Source organism: Amphiura filiformis, chromosome 9, assembly GCF_039555335.1.
Source record: "Amphiura filiformis chromosome 9, Afil_fr2py, whole genome shotgun sequence".
Classification (NCBI taxonomy): Eukaryota; Metazoa; Echinodermata; class Ophiuroidea; order Amphilepidida; family Amphiuridae; genus Amphiura; species Amphiura filiformis.
In genome coordinates, this window is record NC_092636.1 from 38,936,254 (window position 1) to 38,958,341 (window position 22,088).

The 22,088-nt window shown below is 34.1% G+C and overlaps 1 protein-coding gene across 2 annotated transcripts in view; it reads left to right on the forward strand.

Annotated features, from left to right (window-relative positions):
- LOC140160969 (gamma-aminobutyric acid receptor subunit alpha-2-like) overlaps positions 1 to 22,088 on the forward strand; it is a 255,302-nt gene that overhangs the window by 213,013 nt on the left and 20,201 nt on the right. For both annotated transcript variants that reach the window (XM_072184325.1, XM_072184326.1), the window contains exon 8: positions 12,009 to 12,235. In XM_072184325.1, the coding sequence (XP_072040426.1) occupies positions 12,009 to 12,235 (227 nt within the window). The remainder of the gene's footprint in view (positions 1 to 12,008; positions 12,236 to 22,088) is intronic.

A 22,088-nucleotide genomic window follows, 5' to 3' on the forward strand; every position in this document is an offset into this window, starting at 1 on the left:
ATTCTATGATTGTAGCTCAACTCGGCTTTCTCATTTCAAATGAGAGTTTGTACCGTTTATGCGGACCAACATTATCCAGAATATCAATAACTATAGTTTACCTTTATACTGGAATATTTTGCGTATAACGAAAAAATGAAAAATACGAATTTAATATTGATGTTCCGTGTAAACCCTCTATGTCATTTGATCACCTCTGAAATCTAATTCCGATTTTTGTTTCATATTCAAATTGTATCCTCCATATTATATTTCCATGAGTTAATTAAGTAAAATGTTCCGTAACATTATTCTTCCAATTCAACATAACATTATCCCAGCAAACACAAAAACGTTTTAAAAACGTTTTAAATAAGTTATATTTTGCCTTTTGGTTTAGGTAAAAACGTTTTAATAACATTAAAATGTCGGGTTATATAAAGGTCATGATAACGTTTTAAAACGTTTTGTATGAAAACACACTACGACAATATTTTTAAATGTTTTCAAAAAATGTTATTGCAAACTATTTTTGCAAACATTTTTGCCAAATATTGTGTCAATACTTAAATAACATTATGATAAAATGTTTGAACCCAGCAAACACAGAAATGTTCTTAAAATGTGTTTTTCAAAACCTTTTAATAACATTTAAATGTCGGGTTATATAAAGGTCATGAAAACGTTTTTAAAACGTTATTGAATTATATTTTGGGCAAACATTTTTCGCAAATATTTTTTCAACCCCAAAATAACATTCTGTTTAGAATGTTTTGTATCAAGTTTTCAAGAATGTTTTTGGAATGTTATTAAAACGTTTCTATACCCTTTATATAACCCGATATTTAAACGTTTTCTGTAAAACATTTTTATTTGCTGAGCAGTAGATTATCAAAAAATGCTTTTTAAGGTTATGAAAACGTTTTATACTCTTAATATACCCTTTATATAACCCGACATTTAAACGTTTTCTGACAACCTTTTATAACTTTTTGCGAATGATGTCGAAAACGTTTTGTGTTTGCTGGGAATGTAACTATAATATAGCTTTATGGTATTGAAGCTACATACTTAGGTTTTTTCTTTGTTGAAAAATATAGGGAATGGATCACGACTCTTCTGAAGGACCACTAGGGTTATGGAATTATTCGTACACCGCATATTTGGATCACTTTCAAAGGCGCTACCTTTTTACCCTATATATTCATGATATTTGCATATGTTACTTTTTACAGTAGTCCCAAAGCCATGTGAACATTTTATGTAAAACTTTATCATATAATGCATAGTAACTAGCGGAAAATATAGGCAATGGATCACGATGTAGACTACTCTTCATAGTCTGTCCACTTCTGAAAGACCACTAGGGCTATAAAATTATTCGCACACCGTATATTTATTTCACTTTCAAAGGCGCTACCTTTTTACGCTATATAGTCATGATATTTGCATAAGTTACTTTTTACAGTAATCCCAAAGCGATGTGAACATTTTTATAAACCTTGATCATATATATAATACATAGTCACTAGCGCGGTGTTCATTGTTTGGAAGGATTATAAGACAATAACAATGAACTTGAATAGCAAGTGTGTTAGTGCGAGGATATGCGGTAACTGGTAAAACGACCTTGATGATGAAATTGCACATTATACTGTAACGATATCTGAATTACATAGTTATATACTTGGTATAAAATTCGTATTAAGATTGGCATTGAGGCTAACTTAGCCTGGTCATTTAAATCATCGTGATTTAGGATTAGCCCTATTACCACAAATCTTAAGATGGCATAGTCGATCCTATATAGAGAGTAAAATAATAATATTGTGGCTTATGTGCATGTCTACAAAACTGTTTTTAGAATACCAATTCATTGGTAACACTATATGACACCTATAGGGCCTACTGCGCCAATATAGTATCCTTACACATGGAAAAATAATCACAATTTCCAAACTGAACAATATTGGAGTAAATTTGGTTTTTTAATACTCTAATCTTGCACATTATGACACCACATTGAATCCAATGTGACTTCAAGAAGTAAAGTTACAAGCATTTGATTAGACGAAGGTCCGGTTAAACGTGTCCGTGTAAACCCTTTATGTTATTTGTCACTTGTACAATCCAATTCCAGTTAACAAACCTTTCGCTTCATATTCAAATTGTATTTCGTACATATTATGTTTCCATTGAATATTAAGTATAGTGTTCCCTAACATTATTGTCCAATTCAAAATAACATTACTGTAACTATAATTATTGGTTTTTTAGCTGCATACTTAGCTTTTATTGGAAAATGAAGGAAACGGGACACGGTGTAAACTACTTGTCATATTCTGATACACTTCTGATGGACCACAAGGATTATGCAATTACACTATGGCGCTACCTTTTTACAATATATATTTATGAGTTGACATTAACTGAGTAGGCATTAAGTTACTTTTTACAGTAGTCCGAAAGCGCAGTGAACATTTTGAACGTTGATCATTATGATACATAGTCACTAGCCGTGATCTTAGTCAATCCGGAACCACTCTCGAGTAAACCCGCACTTTATGGCAGAGTAAAATCGTGTATCGTTCATATTATTATGTTTCCATGCAATAATATTCTTCCTATTCAAAATAACATTATTGCAACTATGATATAGCTGTATGTTATTGTAGCTACATACTTAGCTTTTTTTGTTGAAACATATAGGCAATGGGTCACGATGTACACTACTCTTCATAGTCTGTCCCACTTCTGCAGGACAACAAGGGTCATGGAATTATTCGTACACCGTATATTTATATCACTTTCATAGGCGCTACCTTTTTACGCTATATATTCATAATATTTGCATAAGTCACTTTTTACAATAATCCCAAAGCGATGTGAACATGTATAAACATTGATCATATGTTACCAGCGGTGATCTTTTTATCTTAATCATTCAAAAACCACATTCTTATATTTTTTCATTGCTTGAAAGGATTATTATAGACTATAAAATACCAACTTGAATAGCCAGTGTGTTTGTGCAAGGATATACAATAAATGGTCAAACTACTTTGACAATGACATTGCACAGAGTATCACATTGTAAGTAACGATCTCTGAATAGTTATATTACTTGGTGCGTGAGATTCGAACTAAGATTGGCATTTATCCATGCTAACTTAACCTGAGTATAAGGTCAAACGTATGATTTATATGATAACTTAGAGATGACAGAGTCTATCCTGTCGTGCTACATTATTGACCACTATAAATGCGTTACTTGGACCAGGGAACTATAATAACACGACCCTTAATACATGGTCATCACAGGTGATTTAAAAGCAATCATAGTAATCGCCCACTGATTCCCTTGTCCTCCTTGTTATATTTAGAAAGATTATACGACTAGTCAAAGAATACAACCACTTTGATTTTAAAAACGCAGTAGTTAACAACGTAAGCTTTTCAAAATATTTTTTTGCACTTCTACTCTAGTTAGTATTTCTTATGCTAACTTTTGTTTCTGTTTCTTTCCCTTCAAACTTCAAACTTTATCATAATAAATTTTCAAACTTCAAATTTTATCATAGTCAATTTTTGTTTTATTTTGTTGATTCGGTATTCTAAATATCTTGTGTGTCTGTGTTATTTTTTTTTTTTTGTTTCTTCATTTTGTTTTACATGGGCTGTATTTCCTAGCGTTCATGTGTTTAGTGTTGTTGTTGTTGTTGTTGCAGTATTTTCGGAATGAGCAGTTCATATTTCAACGAAGTTTAATCGAGAAATCTGTAGCTTTTGTTAATATAGAATCTGAGAAGATCACAGGGGTTTTCACAGTGATGTTTTTGTACCCTGGTACGTCTCTGTACTGGGCGCGTGGGTGACAAGCTTTTCTTATTGGGTTAATCGTATGGTGATATCACAGTAGAGAAAACATCTGGGAACAAGTATTATTAATCGATGGGAAGGGGAGTTACGTATATCACAAAATATCATAATTAGCATATTTTTGATCAATTTACTTTATTTCTAATAGTGCAATAATTATTTCCCTTATGTGTGAAAAATAGAGAAAGAGGATGGTGTTTTCACTTATGTGTCTGTCTGTTTTGGTGTGTGTTTGTTTGTTCACTTGCTTGCTTCTTTGCTCCTTTGTTTATTCAGCATTTGAAACAGCAGCCATTTCCATGGTTGGTGTCTGATTGTAAATTGCTAGATTGATCCCAACAAAGAACACCGTGCAATATCAATAAGCCACCATTAAGAGTCAGCCAGAAGCGAGGATATGAAGCAAACCCAAGTGGATTCAAAATGATGTCCGAAAATCCATGATAACTACAAAAAGACGATTCATAATGGCCGTCAAAAGTGTTATTTCTACTTTAACTTTTTAATTACTTGGTTTATCGCATTCTATAACGTTCATAACGTAGATAAATCTCTGGGTAGTCAATTAATCTGAGAAAATCACACCGGTAGTGTTATTATACGGTCTCGTGAGAAATCAAAAAGAACAGTATCAACTTAAGCCAAGCCAGTAATGCCCATTACTAGCTCTGACCTTTACTTTAATTGTTATATTATTAATTTTCTTATCACATTCATATTTAAAGGCTGTAATGAAATTTTAGTTGCGATATTGTCATGCAATTGGTGAAATGCGACACGACATCTTTCATAAATTTACAGCGTAAAACTGCTGGTCTCTCAACTGCATGTGTTTGCCATTTACCAATACACCAAAGATGGTTACGTAAATCTAGGCACCGCTTATTTATTCCCAGGTTTAAATAAAATGATCCTTTAAATCAATTTAATTATCCGGAATACATAAATCGCAAGAGAATTCCCAACTGTTTATAGGTCGCATACTGTTGGATAGCTGCGGCGTAACTATCGGTCATTGGCGCAAGCTCGTTATAGCTCTTGATCAGAGCCCTCGCAGTACCTTAGAAGATCCAGTGATCCCCAAGTAAAATAAACCCAAGCAAGTGACTGGTCTTTTTTAAAGAAAATGTATATAGGCCAATCCCTGCCTGGTTTAGACCATTCTGTAAAAAATTAATACCACTCCCAGCAGTACATGTACATGGTACAGAGCTTGCCGAAGGCAAGCTTCACTATTGGCAAGCTACATAAGTCACCAACAAGTAAGTATATGGCCACTATGCAGTAGGACAACTATGCAGTAAAAGATCACTGTCTCCCTAAGATATTGGTCTACAAAACCCACCAACCGCGAAAGCCCACTCAGCTGGTCTTTACTATTAGTGTCAGAGGGCATATGGCATGGTTTTTCATTTTTTCTTTCAATTGGATGGAAAATAGGTTGGCTTTGGAGCAAAGCTAGCTCGTTATAGCTTGCAGCCATTTCCAAAGAACTGGACTAGCCGGGGAACCCATGATTATTCGATACTTATATAATAATATCCTTTTAAGGTCATTACTCCTTTGTTTAAAGGCAGTGGTTTAGTTAATGAAGGATGGCGCTTAGCTCGCTCTTTTGTTATGATGTATTTTTAGGGTATGTATTTTTATAGATTATTTTATAGATTTTCGAACAGATTACTAGAATAATACTCCATTATTTACGAGCAAAAATGTATTTGAAAAGCTTGGTTCCAAACCATGTTAAGTCCACAAACACATGTTTCTGATTTACCTGTGCAATATTGCAATGGGTTATGATGCTATAGGTATAGTAATTTCTGTTGGATGCACCATTACAAAGCAAACAGTGGGTGGATGCACAGTAACAATACTGTGTGAGGCCTTTGGTTCCCAAATGAGAACAATAGTCTGCATATTGTTAAGCAGAATTGTTGTGATAAACAATGGCTTGTTGCTAATGTCAAACTTGTCAAAGTAATTGTAATTGTATCACACAAGTAAATGAGAAACATGTGGTTGTGGACTTAACATGGTTTGGAAACACGCTCTTCATTTCTGTGTTGTAAAAACGTTTCGCTGTAATGGTTTGTGTCGTTGTAAGCGTGATCGATAAAAGCGGGAGAAAAACCACATCTTCTTCACGGTTCAGTGTAAATTCCAAACCACAGCGGTTTTATCATAGCACATCAACTACAAGTTTGCCTTTAAACCCAGGAGCCAATGAAAATCGGTAGACATGTAAACAATGTCACGCAATTAAACGCCTATGAAATATCGCCATAAAAAATGGAAAAGATAAATATTGTCCTAGAGCAGAATTACACCTGAAGTAAAATTCTAGAGCATGAAAGTATACGGAAATTTGCCATCAAAGTCAACCAAGTACAGTAATTGATGAGTATTGTCTACCGTCCTGGAGGCCTCCTGTCTACTCACCAAGTTCGCAATTATCAGATTCGTCTTTGATATTCATTGTAATATTTTGCCTGTAACTAGAGACACTTGTGCCCAAATTACTATCCACTACTTTCTATTAACTTCTAATTACTCTTCAGTTACGTGCAGTTTTTACCAACAAAATGGTAACACCAGATCTTAAATCGAAGGTCATTTTCAAATTACTAAGGAAACTATACGTCATCTTATATATTAACCCTGTCAATCGCGTTCTAGCGTGCTTCATTTATCGCAAGTAATGTTCCATTAGTCCAATGCACTCAAAGTTTTACATTGTTTGCCACTGTGATTGTATTCCGCAGATCGCGTAAATTTCCACCCTGCCCCTTTTCAATTGACTACCTGCTAAACCCTTTATTCCAACCACGGTGAAGATCGTCTCAAATATCGGTCAGTACGGTATTAAATTCACACCTTTACTCAGACAATATCGTTTACGTCTATGTCCTCAAAATATAATACAGTACAATGAAACGCACTCTTGTGGGAGCAAAATTCCAAATGCATGCTTAACAGGCAACATGCATGTTTTATACGCTTTTTACTAAAAATAGGAATTTGAATGCGAAATGCCATTCAGTTTGAAGCACTTTATGCCACAATGCAGTATGCAATTTGCCATAAGATACTATCCCGGTACATACTTCACACGTAGCTGTCTGCAATACAATCGGCCCAATTTGACCGATTTCCGTGTGGCCTCAATAAGAAAAATAATACAGTGCCGTGTTTTCTGACCATTATCAGACTGTCACATACATTTTCATGCTCAACTTGTCTAGGACAGATACGACGGCGCTCGATAAAGCATCGGGTGTATCTATTCTTTCTGCGTGTTGAGGCCTATATTAGGAGAGATCTTTTACTTCTTTTACTTGTGGCATTTTCATAACTATGTAACCGTGATGTAAGCAGTATGTCTTCCATCGCATCTCAATCAGATAAGAGGAAAGGATAGAGTACGTATCATCATTCATCAAATTAGACTTACAATAGTAATCACTTATTTTTGCGAAATAACACAATAACAATAATCACAAAGCCGTGCACCGCCAAGTGTTTTATTTTTGACAAATTTGACAAATGTAGAACAGAGAGATTTGAAAGAAAATATTGGTTTGTCCAAAGATTACCCCCTCCCCGAACCTTGCACGTTTATTCGTTTTCTCAGAGATTTCCCCCTCCCCGAACCTTGCACGTTTCAAGGCTACAGTGTCAGATTCGTTTGGAAGGTTATCAAGCAATGTAAAACTATATCTTTTAAACTGTGTATAGGGTGTAAAGTTGAAATTACGAATGTGTGCTCTCAGTATATAGCCAAAAAATAAGACGAGTGCAGAAAAACGGTAATAAAGAAGATCTATTTTTTATCTGAATTCTTAACGTAGTTGAGTCTTAGCAGACTGGCTACAAAGTATCAACATCAGTGGAGTCATCTACACGAAATAAAACGGATACAGATTTATCTGGATGAAGTGATCCAAATTCAAGCAACCGTTAGCATGTAATGCGCAATTAAAACTGGGTTTTCGTATGGTGTCAATTTGCAACTGACTTACTACCTAATCACATTCAACATTCATTTTAGAAACCCAAAGAGTATAAATTATGGATGACTCAAATCTACATTGAATCGAAACAATCCACATTCGTAAGCATCGTAATGATTACTCCTAGAATGCTATGTAACCTTATAATATTCACATGTGGTATAAGACCATGGTCACGAATCGTATCGTTAGAGATATCTATCTTATGCACTACCATGAAACATTATCGTAACATAAGTTATTTATCTTTATAACTATATTTTCACCTGTCCTTCCACGAATATTTCTTGTTACTTTATGTTTAAAGTCACCTGCCACTTTACATTAAAAGCTTTGCGATAACTCTTTTTAGGAGGTTCCTGCATAGGGCATTGGCGGCTGAACATTCAATACGAAATATAAAACCGGAATGACCGTTTCATTATTTATTTATAGAGTATTCTAAATTTAGTTTACGTGATACCTCTTTTGATACACATTCATATATAATGGTAAAAAGTTAATATTTACACATACAGATTATATACAAAAATAGTCAATTTATACAACTACTTTTAAAATTAGATATTTCAGAATTCATAAAGAATTTGAAACTTGCTATTTTAAAAATACGTAAAAACTAGGTATGCATCAGTAATTACTTCCTACATCTCTTTTCCGTGGGATTTCCTTGTGTAAAATATAAATCAATTGCCCAATTAATAGTGCCAGTCTGTACTGGGTTAAACACCCAGAATTATACTAACATGAATTAGTCGTAAAGGTTAACTAATGGATGTATTTTTACGTTGAGGATGTATCGATTAATACGGTAAATTTGCGCTAAATATCTCCAAAAAAATTTCTCTTATTTGAATCGATTTTTCAATTAAGATCTATTAATGAGAGATATACGATCTTTGCATTTTATGAAAAAATATGAAAAAATGATAAATCTGTAAAATATAAATGCATCATTATATTGCAAGGTTTAACAGAAACATTTCTAGCAGCCACAAATGCATCCTGTACAACGTTAAAACGGTGTAACTGACAAAGTGATGTGCTTAGTTTGCACTAACTTGTAAATGGGTATCAATTTTAAAGGGGTTGTATTTAAGGTCGGCGATTTGAAATTGGATTGTTTCAAATATTACTTCAGGTAGATACCAATTGCCTAAAGCTCTGCGGTACTAACTCATTTTCATCACCATAAAAATATCACTTGTGTCCTTTTGCAGTGGAATCACTAATGCTCATCTATCAGGGGCACAGTTCTTAAACCCCAATACATTTGTACATTCATTGAATGACCTTTGAAGATTTGACTACAAAAACTCAAACTCTGCAACTTGAGGTCAAATTTTACACTATGATTATGTAATTGAGATTATTGGACTATACCATAGGGATGAGGCTATTGTGGTCCATAGTGAATATTATGCAGAAGTGAATTGTGCACCAAAATCCCAACTCTTAATAGATAAGAATCAATATTCGTTTTTCAAACAATATTATAGACTGCTTAAATCTATATAAGGTGAGGTAAATGTACTTTAAGCTGATCCTGCTTCTCCCGTTTACAAGTCACTTTATCAAAGGAGTGAGTCTCTGCTATAAACTTGACAACCGCGACTATCATTATGATTCCTTTGATGTTGTAAAAGTGCCAAATGAAATGAAGTTCTGAAAACCTAAAGTACTATGATGTGTCGCCTTGTTGTGAATTCAACCGCCTAAGAATTTAATGAGTCTAGCTCAGTGGTTGCCGAGTCTATCTAATTACGGTAAGACACGAATTAGAAAAACTAATATTCTTAAAACTATCAGCGGTATAGGATCTAAGCTAAATTAATAGTTTAGTCGCTCGGAGTAAGCGATTGAGTACTGAGTATAATCACATGGGTTTTTACTTTTCAGGCAAAAGTATGATCTAGTTCATTGGTCAAGTAGCTAGCGCTGCATATCTAGCGACATCACTTATAACATTGATAGCTAATTGACACTGACCAATCAGATAAATTGATGCTTCTAATATAATCTACACATAGGCCAAAATCATTGACAAAAATGCTGCAACACATATCTAGCTACTGTGGTGTCATGAACGATTAAAAACTAAACCAATCAAGATGGATAACCACTCTTCCTTCGAGTGTATAATCTAGTTCATGGCCAAAAGGAAGTCGCTCAATTCTAGCGATTGAGCTATGGATTCATTAAAAGTTCTTGAGTGGTTCTCCATGCTGTTCAGCTAGTTTCTCCATTTAGATAGCGGTCGCCAATGTCCAAATCAACGGCTATCTGCTAATGTTTACTTTCACTTGGAAGAGCAAGAAGCATGATTTGCGAGAGTAAATACATGTTGAACGAGAATTTACACGCCTGTATAAGCAGTACAGAATGTACATAGCCAATTGGATGCAATCGGAATTTAGCAGTTTGTATCCATTAGATCCGGCCAAGAAACCTTGACATTTCCAGCATTTATATTCACATCCACTCAATCAACAGATTGCGATTTGTGAAAAACAAAACCACGGTGACATAGTTGAATATTTAAATTTGCGCATTATATGTGATGCGATTAATCAAAATCAGTCGGAACTCGGAAAAATTAAATTTTCAGTTCCTTATAGGATAGTAAAAGGCATTTACAAAGTTACATTTTGCAGAAAACTCTATTGAAATTGAGCAACTAGTTCCAAAGATATGAGCAATTAAAGAGTTTCCAAAACAAAAGGAAACAAAGGGAATTATTTCCATTCTTTGGCTATATCTCAAAATCAATATTTCCGAGTTCCGACTGATTTTGCTTGATCGCATCACATATGTGTCAGGATGCGTTCTTATTAAGGGGTGGGTAGTGTGGGTGTCTTTATTTAACTTTATGTATCTATTTGTAATTGGTCGTGCCCGGTATGTAAGGTTGTGGATGTGTGTGATAGGTGGATGTGTACAGGCGTAGGGGCGCGGGATGGGTGTGTCGGTATTTGTGTGTGTACTTCGCTTATTGTCATTAAAGCAAAGGATCGAGATTAATATTCCAATCCAGCCCTCAGTTGAGAGGGTGTGTGTCGTTGCATACAGTCACATTTGGCAAGGCCGGCGACATCACATTTCTCTTCATCATGTATAGAACGTTGGATATAACTATGATGAGCTATTTACTAGGCGATGCACACATTCTGCCCCATTATTAAACTTCTAATCACGAGACCAGACAGTATATTTAAAGAGATCTATTTGCTCCCGATTCCAGACCAAATTGGGATATTCCAGTTGAAATCCATACACCCCCTATGGAAAATATGAGCTTAATCTTCCACACAGGGAGTGTGAATTTCAAATGGGGTTACCTGAATGGGTGACTCCGTTTGAAATATGCACCTTCTGTTTTGGAGATTAATGCCATGTCAAAGATGTCTTCCAACAAACGGGTTGTGTAGATTTCTACTGAAATGGCCAAATGTGGAACTATTTCTTTGGAATGAAAAGTTGATAGACACTTGAACAAATTTGGTATGTTGCTTACTATTAGTGCTTTATTTAGGTTAATTTTTCATTTATCAAAGAGTTATGATTATACCGGATTATACTTTAGAAACTTAGCATTTTATGGCATAACATAATCCATGATAAACTCGCCAAGGTCCTGACCATCTGAAAGAACATTGTGATATGTAAGGACAAGGTTTCTTGCCCAAATCCTAATATAAACATTTAGTAATTGTTGGTATTTAGTTCCTGCACAAACTTGCCAGTTGACCAGGCCAACGATTGTGGACCTTTAAATTTAAGCACTGAAAGTAATAGGTCTTGTTTCTTTATACTTAGTCACGAAGCCCTAGAAAACGACAATGATTTCAGTGGGGTATTTATTTTAATTGGCCTTTAATCTAGTCTATTGCACAGTCTGTGATTGTACACTAATGCTTATTGAAAAACCTGCAGCAGATCAACACTTTTCACCCTGTAACTTTCTAGAATCAGGAATGTGTAAATGTTTATAGTTAAGTTATCTATGAAATGAATTCACATACTTCGATCAGTGTGTTAAATACATTCCAAAGTTTAATATCCGAAAGGGCGTACCCTAACTCCGATTCTATCCTAGTTTCTATTGTTATCTAATTATATTGTTTATCCATTGTTCAACAGGTATAATGGCTATCCTTACCATTACAACAATGGGATGGTCCTCCCGATCGGTTCTTCCTAAAGTTAGCTACGCTAAGGCAGTTGACTGGTTCAACGTGCTGTGCTTTGCATTTGTATTTGCCGCCTTGGTTGAATTTGCAGCTGTGAACTATTTTACAAAACGACGAGGGGGAAGTCTTCCAGGCATGGAGGATAATGAAGACGAGGATGATTGCGCACAAGCAGCGGTAAGAACTGTTCAGATAAATTAACATAATAATCTTGTTATATCACTTGATATTGCTACAAAGATCTTTTTACCCTTGTCTCACTCAGTATTGTTACATGATTTGCTATTATAGTGGGTTGGTGTGCCCCCTGTGGGTTCCTGTACTCTTTGACAGCAATGATACCAAATTTAGTACCAAAAGTCTTTATATAATAGCACTAAAACATCATAATATAAGCGTCCCTCCGCAAAATTGGGCAATCTTAAAAGATATTCAAAACATTGATTATTATAATCTAAATATCAAGCTTGGATACAGTATCACTTTAAGTATTGATGTAAACGGAAATATAATATAAGAGGGCTTCATCTACTTACACCTTCGAAGTTTGATAAAGTGATTGGTCAAAAGTGCAAAGGGTGGTCCCAAGATTAGCCAGAGGTATTTGGCGCCTTGTTTCATGGTTTTTATTTTTATGTTATTTAAGTGCACCGGATGACAAATGTCGGATGAGGGTTAACAGCATCAATTTTCTGTCATAATTCCAAAGATTAATGTTACTCTCAATGATTTTGTGTACGATTTGTCTCGTATTTTAACGTATTTTTGGTGAAAATTTTAGCTGGAAAGTCAAAAATAATTGCTTAATTTATAGATATGAATTAATTTCAATTATTGATATTATTGATAATGCTTGCTTTTTTATAATCTAGGTATTTTTATACTCGTATGTATAATATATACCTGTTTAAAGATATGTCTACAAAGCAAAGTAATGTAGCCCCTCTGATATCTTCATAACCGAGTGAAAGCTTTCATGCATTATGTAAGAAATCTGTAAACTGTCTACAGTGTCTAACAGTAAACAAAATGTAGATTTTTTTTCAGCACCAAGTCCAGACAGGTCTCTGTTTTAAACCTTTTGTGTGACTACTAACATACACCTGCGAGCAGCATCGGAAACAACCCTTCACCACTGAGTCAATAACTATGAGTTCATGCGCGCAAACGTAACCCTATATCGTAAAACAAATAATCCACAAAATATTTTAGTGTATGGTAACTGTCAATTTTAATATGAAATTAGCCATGTTAATGAGTTAAAGTTTTAGAGTTTAGGAGGACTTGTTGCTTCTAAACATAATTCTAGTTCAAGCAACAGTTGTATTTGTATTCCGGCTTTTTACTCTTCTTCTTTTATGTCTCACATCTCTTCTTTTATGTCTCAAATCTCTTCTTTTATGTCTCAAATCTCTGCTTCTCTATCGCTTTTTTAATCTCTCATAAGATAGTACTGATTTTGTTAATCATAATGTTTGAAATGAAAATTTTATAATATTTGCTTCAAATATTGATGCTCAAATTAATAAAGCATTACTTACTAATGAAGATAGTAAAAACCAAAACGTTCATTTTCAATTATGCACATATGTTTGAGGTCAACTGATGGTTGTCCATGGGATATTCATGTGCTTAACAAGACGCGACCAGGCTTGCTTAGGCGAAGCGTCATTTGGGCATCCACTGGGTGATTCTTCTGGTATATTTACTAAACGTACCCGGAATATTTTCATAAGTCTTTACTTAATGATTCGAACACAAGGAAGATTTAATCATGGAAATAGTTTTACAGTTTATTCACTTTGTATACTTACAATTACTAATACTATAAATGCTAATCACGTTAACCTCACTAAGGCACGCACCATTAGACTGGGGCTGGAAGTTGGGTCAAGGCAATTGTTTTTTACAATAGATATTTTTGGCCAATTTTTTTTGGGGGGGGTTGTTTTTTGGTGTGTTTTTTGTTTGTTTGTTTGTTTTGTTTTGTTTTGCTTTTCTTGTTTTGTTTTGTTTGTTTTCATTTTGTGTGTGTCTGTGTGTGTGTGTTTTGTTTCTTGTTTCTTAAATTTGCATGTATTATTGTATTCAAAGTTAGATTGGTTAAGGGAAGGGGTATGAACGTTTGGACAGTATTTATTGTGGGACATTATAGAGCACATCAGACATATCGAATTGCATTCTGAATACGAAGAATGTCATTCTGATATCAAATAATTTTGATTTCTTGAAATTCGCAGTGTAATACACATTTTATGGCAAATCATTAAAATTGATATTTTTGATATTTAACAGTACTCGAAGTAAACTTTATAAATCTGATGATTTATACTTAACGTATGTAGGTGGGATGAAAAGCCGACGATCAATTGAAAATTTTGACCTTTCGTATGGAAGGTATGGATTTTTTTCCCAAAACACCCAAAAAATTTGGTCTTTTGGGAAAAATCCATATCTTCAATATGAAAGGTCAAAATTTTCAATTGATCGTCGGCTTTTCCTCCCAGCTACATACACTTTAAGAATATAACATTAGATTTATAAAATTTACTTCGAGGACTGTTATATATCAAAATTTGACAAATATCAAATTTTATAATTTGTCATAAAATTTGTATTATATCGTGATTTTCAAAAATGAAAATGATTTGATATCAGAAAGACATTCTTCGTATTCAGAATGCAATTCGATACATCTGAGGTGCTCTCATGTTCCATAAAAAATACTGTCGAAACGCTCAAAACGCTCGTTCCAGATCCCTTAAGCTTTTTAAATAATAGTAAGAAAAGTTATCTGTTACTGTTTTTGTTATTGCTCATTTAGTGTGTGATTTGTTTTTCAAAAAACGCCCAGCCCCCTGAAACTTTAATTGGTTATGGTGCGTCCCTAATGAAAAAGACTAGATGTCGTCATTCTCTTTCAGAACAAATGACCCTGCAAATGCTGCCATAAAATTATCGAGTGAATTTTATACGTTCTGTTGGCTTTAAACATAATTGCGAATCAAGCATCAGTTGTCTATCTTGTATTGTATTGTGACTTCCTTTCTTTTCCTATTTTAAGATTACAATCTTTGCCTCTCGCCATATCTATTTCAATCTCTTCAATTTATTAATCATAATATTGAAATTAAAATTGTATGCGCTTCAAAATATTGATGCTTAAATTAATAAAGCGTTTACTTACTAATGAAGATAGGAAATACCACAACACCTAATTTGCATTATGTAAAGCTGTGGTTTGAGGCCCACTGTTGGTTGGCCATGGGATATTCATGTACTTGACAAGACGCGACCAGGCAAACTTAAGGTGAAGCGTCTTTGGGCATCCAATGGGTGATTCTTCATGTACATTGACTAAGCGTAACCGATATATTTCATGACTCTTTAATGATTCGAATTGATGAACACAACGAAGTGGTAACCTTGATAAAAAACAGTTTTAACTTTAAATTATGTTCTACCTTTTCAATACGTAAGGCATAATGATAATTATTACTAATACTGGTATGACTAATACTAAAAATACTAATCATCACATCAGAGTTTTAGGTGGTGTTGTTGCACAGAACAAGCAACAGTTGTATTGTATATTGTCTTCATATCTCTGCCTCTTTTCTATCTTTATCTCAATCTCTTCAAAGATAAAGATTTTATTAATCATAATACTGGAAAAATGTACTATGCTTCTCAAATTGATGTTTAACTTAATAAACGTGTACTTACTAATGAAGATATGGAACAACTCCAACACATATAAAACACCCAACTTGTATTGTGTAAAGCTGTGGTTTGTGGCCCACTGCTGGTTGGCCATGGGATATTCATGTGCTTTACAAGACGCGATAAGGCAAGTTTAAGGAGAAGCGTCTTTTAGGCACCCAATGGGTGATTCTTTAGGTACGTTTACTAAACGTAACCGAATCTTTGATGATTGCTTTATATTTTTAAGTGGTGGTGTTGCCTTTATATATAATTGCAACACAAGCAACAGTTGTATCGTATTTTGCCATCCTATCCGTTCCACTTTCAAGAAGAATTAAATAGCTATATCTCCTCTATTTCTATCTCAATATCTTCAAAGATACTGATTTATAAATTGAAAATTTATATTGATGCTTAATAAAGCGTTTACTTTCTAATGAAGATAGGAAAGGCCACAACACAATTTGCATTATGTAAAGCTGTGGTTTGAGACCCACTGTTGGTTGGCCATGGGATATTCATGTGCTTGACAAGACGCGATCAGGCAAGTTTAAGGAGAAGCGTCGTTTGGGCATCCAATGGGTGTTTCTTCGTGTACATTAACTAAGCGTAACCGATATATTTCATAACTCTTTAATGATTCAAATTGATGTACATAACGAAGTGTTAACCTAATTGGTATGAAGCAGTTTTAACTTTTAATTATGTTCTACCCGTTTATATATATAAATATATTGCTTACATAAGTCTTATAATATTACTAGTACAAATATTACTAATACTAATATGACTAATGCTAAAATAGTAATCATCACATTAACCGCCCTAGTATATCCCTAGTAAAAAAGGTCAGGATGTAATTCATTTCTCTTACAGAACAAACGTGTTTTTTCTTCCAAATTGAATTATATTAACTGCAGCGGTTTACAAGTACAATGACCTTAGGGTTTTTATAAGTCACAGGTACAATCATCATAAACAGGGACTGAAGTACAAACAATATTCGTTTACCTAGGCTAAATTTGCTATGTACCGATTAACATAGCATAACAATTGCATTTATTTTCATAGCGTATAGCCTTAGAGGTAATAGCCTTATGATAATGAATATTTATATCTAGCATATAGGGTCTGTCTCAAAACAATTTTAAATATATTTTGACCGGCAGAAAAGGAATAAGAAAATAATTTTCGTACGTATTGTGTGTAACTTTATGACAGTGAAGTCGGGATATCTTGTATTATATTAGAGCTTTTGTGTAAAAGTGACAAACAATTACCTGAGGCGTGCCAAAATTCATTTGGTCCATTTTAATACATTGAGACAAAGGCAATACAAAACGTATTGATCACGCTACGCTAAGTATACAGGACAAGTGCACCAACTAGAGTTTCTTTACTTTATGTAAATCAGCATATCTTTGGATATATTGATTAGTACATGGGATGGGATAAAACCCATTGTGTTGAGTAATTATTATAAAGTCTGCACTAATAATTGTTTTCACAATATTTTAACATAAAAAGAAGGATGATTTATTTACGCGCATTTTGATACCCCATTTGTCCAATGTGTTCAATATTGACAATACAGCAGTGTTTTGAAAGGAAAATACCCCCAATTTAAAAGTTGCAGTTATTTGTATTGATTTGAAGTTAGCGCGAAGATACGTATTTACAGTGCTGGCATTATAACCATTGATCGCTGTAAACTGCAACTTTTAGATTCAGGTATTTTTCTGTAAAAGCACTACTGTGTTGTTAATATTGAACGACATTTGACGAATGGGGTATCAAAAAGCGTGTAAATAAATCATCCTTCTCTCTATGTTGAAATATTGTGAAAACAATTATTAGTTCTACATCTATAGGCGTATTTATAACAGTTGAATTACTTTTTGTGCAGACTTTATTTACTACTGAATCAGCGTCATAAACAAAGAGAGCACCATGGATTGTGCCAATGGATATTCCAGTTTAAAACCATACACTCCCTATGGAAGACATGGCCTTAATCTCCCACACAGGGGGTGTGAGTTTCAATGGGATTACCTGAATGGTTTACTCTATTTGAAATCTACACCCCCTGTGTGGAAGATTAAGGTCATGTCTTCCATACGAGGTGTGTGGATTTTAACTAGAATAGGCCATTTTGTGAGATATACGCTTTATTTTAAGGTGTCGCTGCTGACGCTGACATGGGTTTAAAGCGTACTTTGGTTGTTATGTTATTCTTATGAATTTCACAACACCAGTGAGAAAAGTTCCACTTATTATTGCACCTACAAAATAATATTAAGTACAAACGTGCTTCAGTACTATCATTGAGAAGCTGGGGAATGGTTGTCCTGAGTAATTCTTACCAATGGATCCATAAATCAAAGCATTTTACCAGGTTTACTGGAATTTTCATAAACAAAATAAGACAAAAAACATATTAATAGCCGTATTTACTTCGGTTTACCAGATTTTACAAATATCGAAAGTGTCTGGATATATTTATGACTCTACGCCAAAAGTGCACATTTTCCCCAGAAAAGGATTTATATTGGTCTTCTTGGTCAAGATGAAGTCTGGTTTATGAAAACAACTCAGAACCAACAAGACAGGATAGGATGTTTAATAAAAGAATACGATAAATGCCAAGACATTATTACTTGGTAAAATTAAGGGTAAACGTAGAAAATTAATAACCATAAGAATGTAATGAATAAAACATTATGCACGTGATATTTTATTATGCGTGATTATGTAATTATATCATTGCAAAGGCAAACAGGTGAGTATAATTCAACTTTGCATTTACTTTTAGGGGAAAACCGGGGGAAAACGTTACATTTATATACTATATTTAACCTTGCAAAATGATATTATGGATGTTTAGAATAATATTATGAAGCGCAATGCTTGAGACGTGGTTGTCGAAGATCAGTAGTGACATAATTTATGAGACTTTTGTTATTCAATTTTGCCTGAGGATAAATCATCGATGGTGTGTATAAATAAACAATTCCCGTATAATCAATCAAAAAATTTAAAAAAATAACTCACACGGTGAGACTTTTATATGTCTTCATAAACCGTTTCATAATGAAATCCGTAGTAGCGTTTGTTCATTTGAGGGATCAGGCAGTAGTAATTTTGATCAATAAAACATACTGATGCTATTAAGAACGCAAATAGACCGAAACGTTAGCTTTCTCCGTATGTTGTATACTTATATAATACTACTAGCCCGAGTGTATTAGGACTTAATACGTGTAGTCTCACTCTCACAGGGTATGACGTCATTTATACCAAACATTCATTAGTGTGTTTGCATTTTGGAATACTAGATTGCGCTATGTTAAAGTTCAAGTACGTTTATTATAACGTAATGGATCGTTTTGCGATCTTATGAGTTCATAACTATTATATTTTTATAAGCATATATGCGTCAATGAATTTGCCATTTCAGTTAATACTATAATTTTTTTCCGTCGATCCTTCTCTAAAAACCTGCTCGTTCCCTACATCCCTCTCTGTTTCTCTCTCATTCGCCGCTATATTCTATGTGCTCAGGTATGCATGTTTACTTCGTGAGAAGGGGGCGTGTTGGGAGTGTGGGGTGTGTTGATGGAGGGGGTGGGTGCGTGCGTGGTGGGAATGTTTGGAATTGTAGTGCGTTGGGCATCTTGAGGTGCCAATATCTGCCAGTCTATAGGAGGTACATTTGTTTGGTCGCGGCAGGTGTGTTTCGTAAAACCAGTACTTGGAATACATTACATAGAATTTGTTCTGATACAAATTCACAAATACAGCTGTTTCTCTCAATCCTCGATCTCCTTTTTTCTTCTTCTCTTTTGTTCACTTTTGCTCTTCCTGTCTCCTGTCACTCGTCCGTGTTCTTCCCTCTCTTTTGATTATTTTTTCCTCTCTATTTGTCTCGAAGTTTCTATGTATTAAACTTTTTTGCGTTCGAACAGGGACGTTTGTATGATAATTTACATTCCACCAAGGGACCTCATAGGAGACGTGGACCGTCCCCGTATTCTAAATATGAGCAGTGGGCTGCAAATGACTTAAAATGTATTTGAGAGTGCGTTCCCTATTAGTGATTTATAACAATGAATCCCCGGTTGATATGTTATAATGTCATACAAAAATGTCTATAATTTGTGTACGTCCCCAGTTAACCGGTGAAAGGAAGAAAGTAGCGACCCGTTAACGGAGGATGTAGGTGGATTGTGTTGGGTGGGTGTTGGTAGAGGTGCGTTTCGGAGAACCTGTGGTTGGAATACGTACATTAGCATCAATTTTGTTCAGATACACACCTTATGCGCCAATATTTATGCCAACAACTTATGCGCCAAAATAATGCTGTAATAATAAGTTTTTATCTCCTAGTTCATATCTCGCAATAGTATCCATCTCCTTTTCTCGACTTCTCTCATAATAAATGTACCGATACCGGTTACAGTGATGTCGATAAACATTCTTTAATTGCAATTGTCTGCAGCCATATAGATTACATTTTCATGACTCAATACCTATAGACTCTCTATAATATGATGCGTGATGGCGCTGTTGAATGTATAATGCTGCCGGACATTGTAAAAGCCAATTCCGTCTCTCGTCTTGCTTGTGCTCTTTTAAAGATACTTGTTATACTTACCGCGTACCTCAGGCCAAACCAAATGAATTGCTACATACGTATAATGTATATAAGCGCATTGTGAAGAAAACGTTACCATTTCTCCGACATATAGAAAGTAACGCACTTTATCAGCTGTCAGATTCAAAGAAACTGTATTCTTAGGCTACTCAAAGCTATTTCCTGGAAGCTAATTCGCGCCATTTCTTCCAAACAACTACAAAAGACGTGTTCATTTCGACCTAAATAGCTCTCTCTTCGTGCTTTTCACCAGCTTGCTAGCGTATATTTTACGATCATTCGGACGTCTTAAATTGTCCGCTTTACCAATATTAGCTCTGCTCTTCTTCTTCTTCTTCTTCTTGCATCACCACCTGTCACCTTTAAGGACACGCCATAAATCATATTATATCACGTACCATTCACCCGTCACTATCTCCCAACCTTTGTTGTTCCCTTGAAATATAATATAAGACATCTTTCCGCGAAGTATCGATTTTCTTACTTTGTTGCATTAAGGTATTTCTGTATTTTGACCCCTTATTTACGCAGCGGCTATAGTATTTTGACACCTTTCCTGGGTGGGTTAAAATGTTAACTATGAGGAAAAATGCGTCGGTGGATAATACAGCATTAGCACAGATTTTCTTTATTATAACAACATTTCTTTATTATAACAACATCGATGATCCTGAGCCTGGAAAACGCACACTGCTGCCACAATTGTTTTCCTAATATTTACATATGCATTATTATTATTATTACTATTATTATTATTATTATTATTATTATTATTATTATTATCATTATCATTATCATTATCATTATTATTATTATTATTATTATTATTATTATTATTATTATTATTATTATTAATATTATTATTATCAGTGTTATTATTGTTATTAATATTATTATTATTATTATTATTATTATTATTATTATTATTATTATTATTATTATTATTATTATTATTATTACTATTACTATTATTACTATTACTATACTCCATTAGTGTAGATAAATTGAACTATATATTTTAATAGACGAAAGTTTGTTTTTTTATTTGAATGAAAACGGTTCTGCCTTTTGCGTACAATAAACATAATCGAATGTCCAACTATATATTGCAGTCTTATAAAAGACATTCGAGTGAAATTCGGGTTATATCAACACAACGATTTTATTTGTAAGCGCAGTTATGTTTTTGTTAACCTGAAACGACTAAAATGATATTCTAACATTTTACATATCAGGTTATGCAGCTAATCATACAAATGCGAAATACAACTCTCTATTGACGACCTAGTCTTATTCTCAAAGCTGCAACACACAAAACAAACATCCCATTTCAAAACCCTTTGCATTCTTAAAAAAAACGCTTTTTATATATTAAACTTAGATCAAATATTTTCAATTAAGTTTATTTATTTACCCAAGTAAAATAAACGAAAACATATAGGCTTTACTTTATCGTCTTTCATCAATACTTTGATAATACCAGCATGTTTACGTGAGTGTTTACATGAAACAGTTAATATCATAAATTTAGGGTGCTTCACCTCGCCCAGAGCTATAAAAATTGATCTTGTTAGCCTCAAGTTTTATTGATGATAAAAATCTCTTACATGGATAAGCCAATATCGTTTTTCATGTTGAGGTGTTTTACCTCCCAACCCATGAAAGACTTGT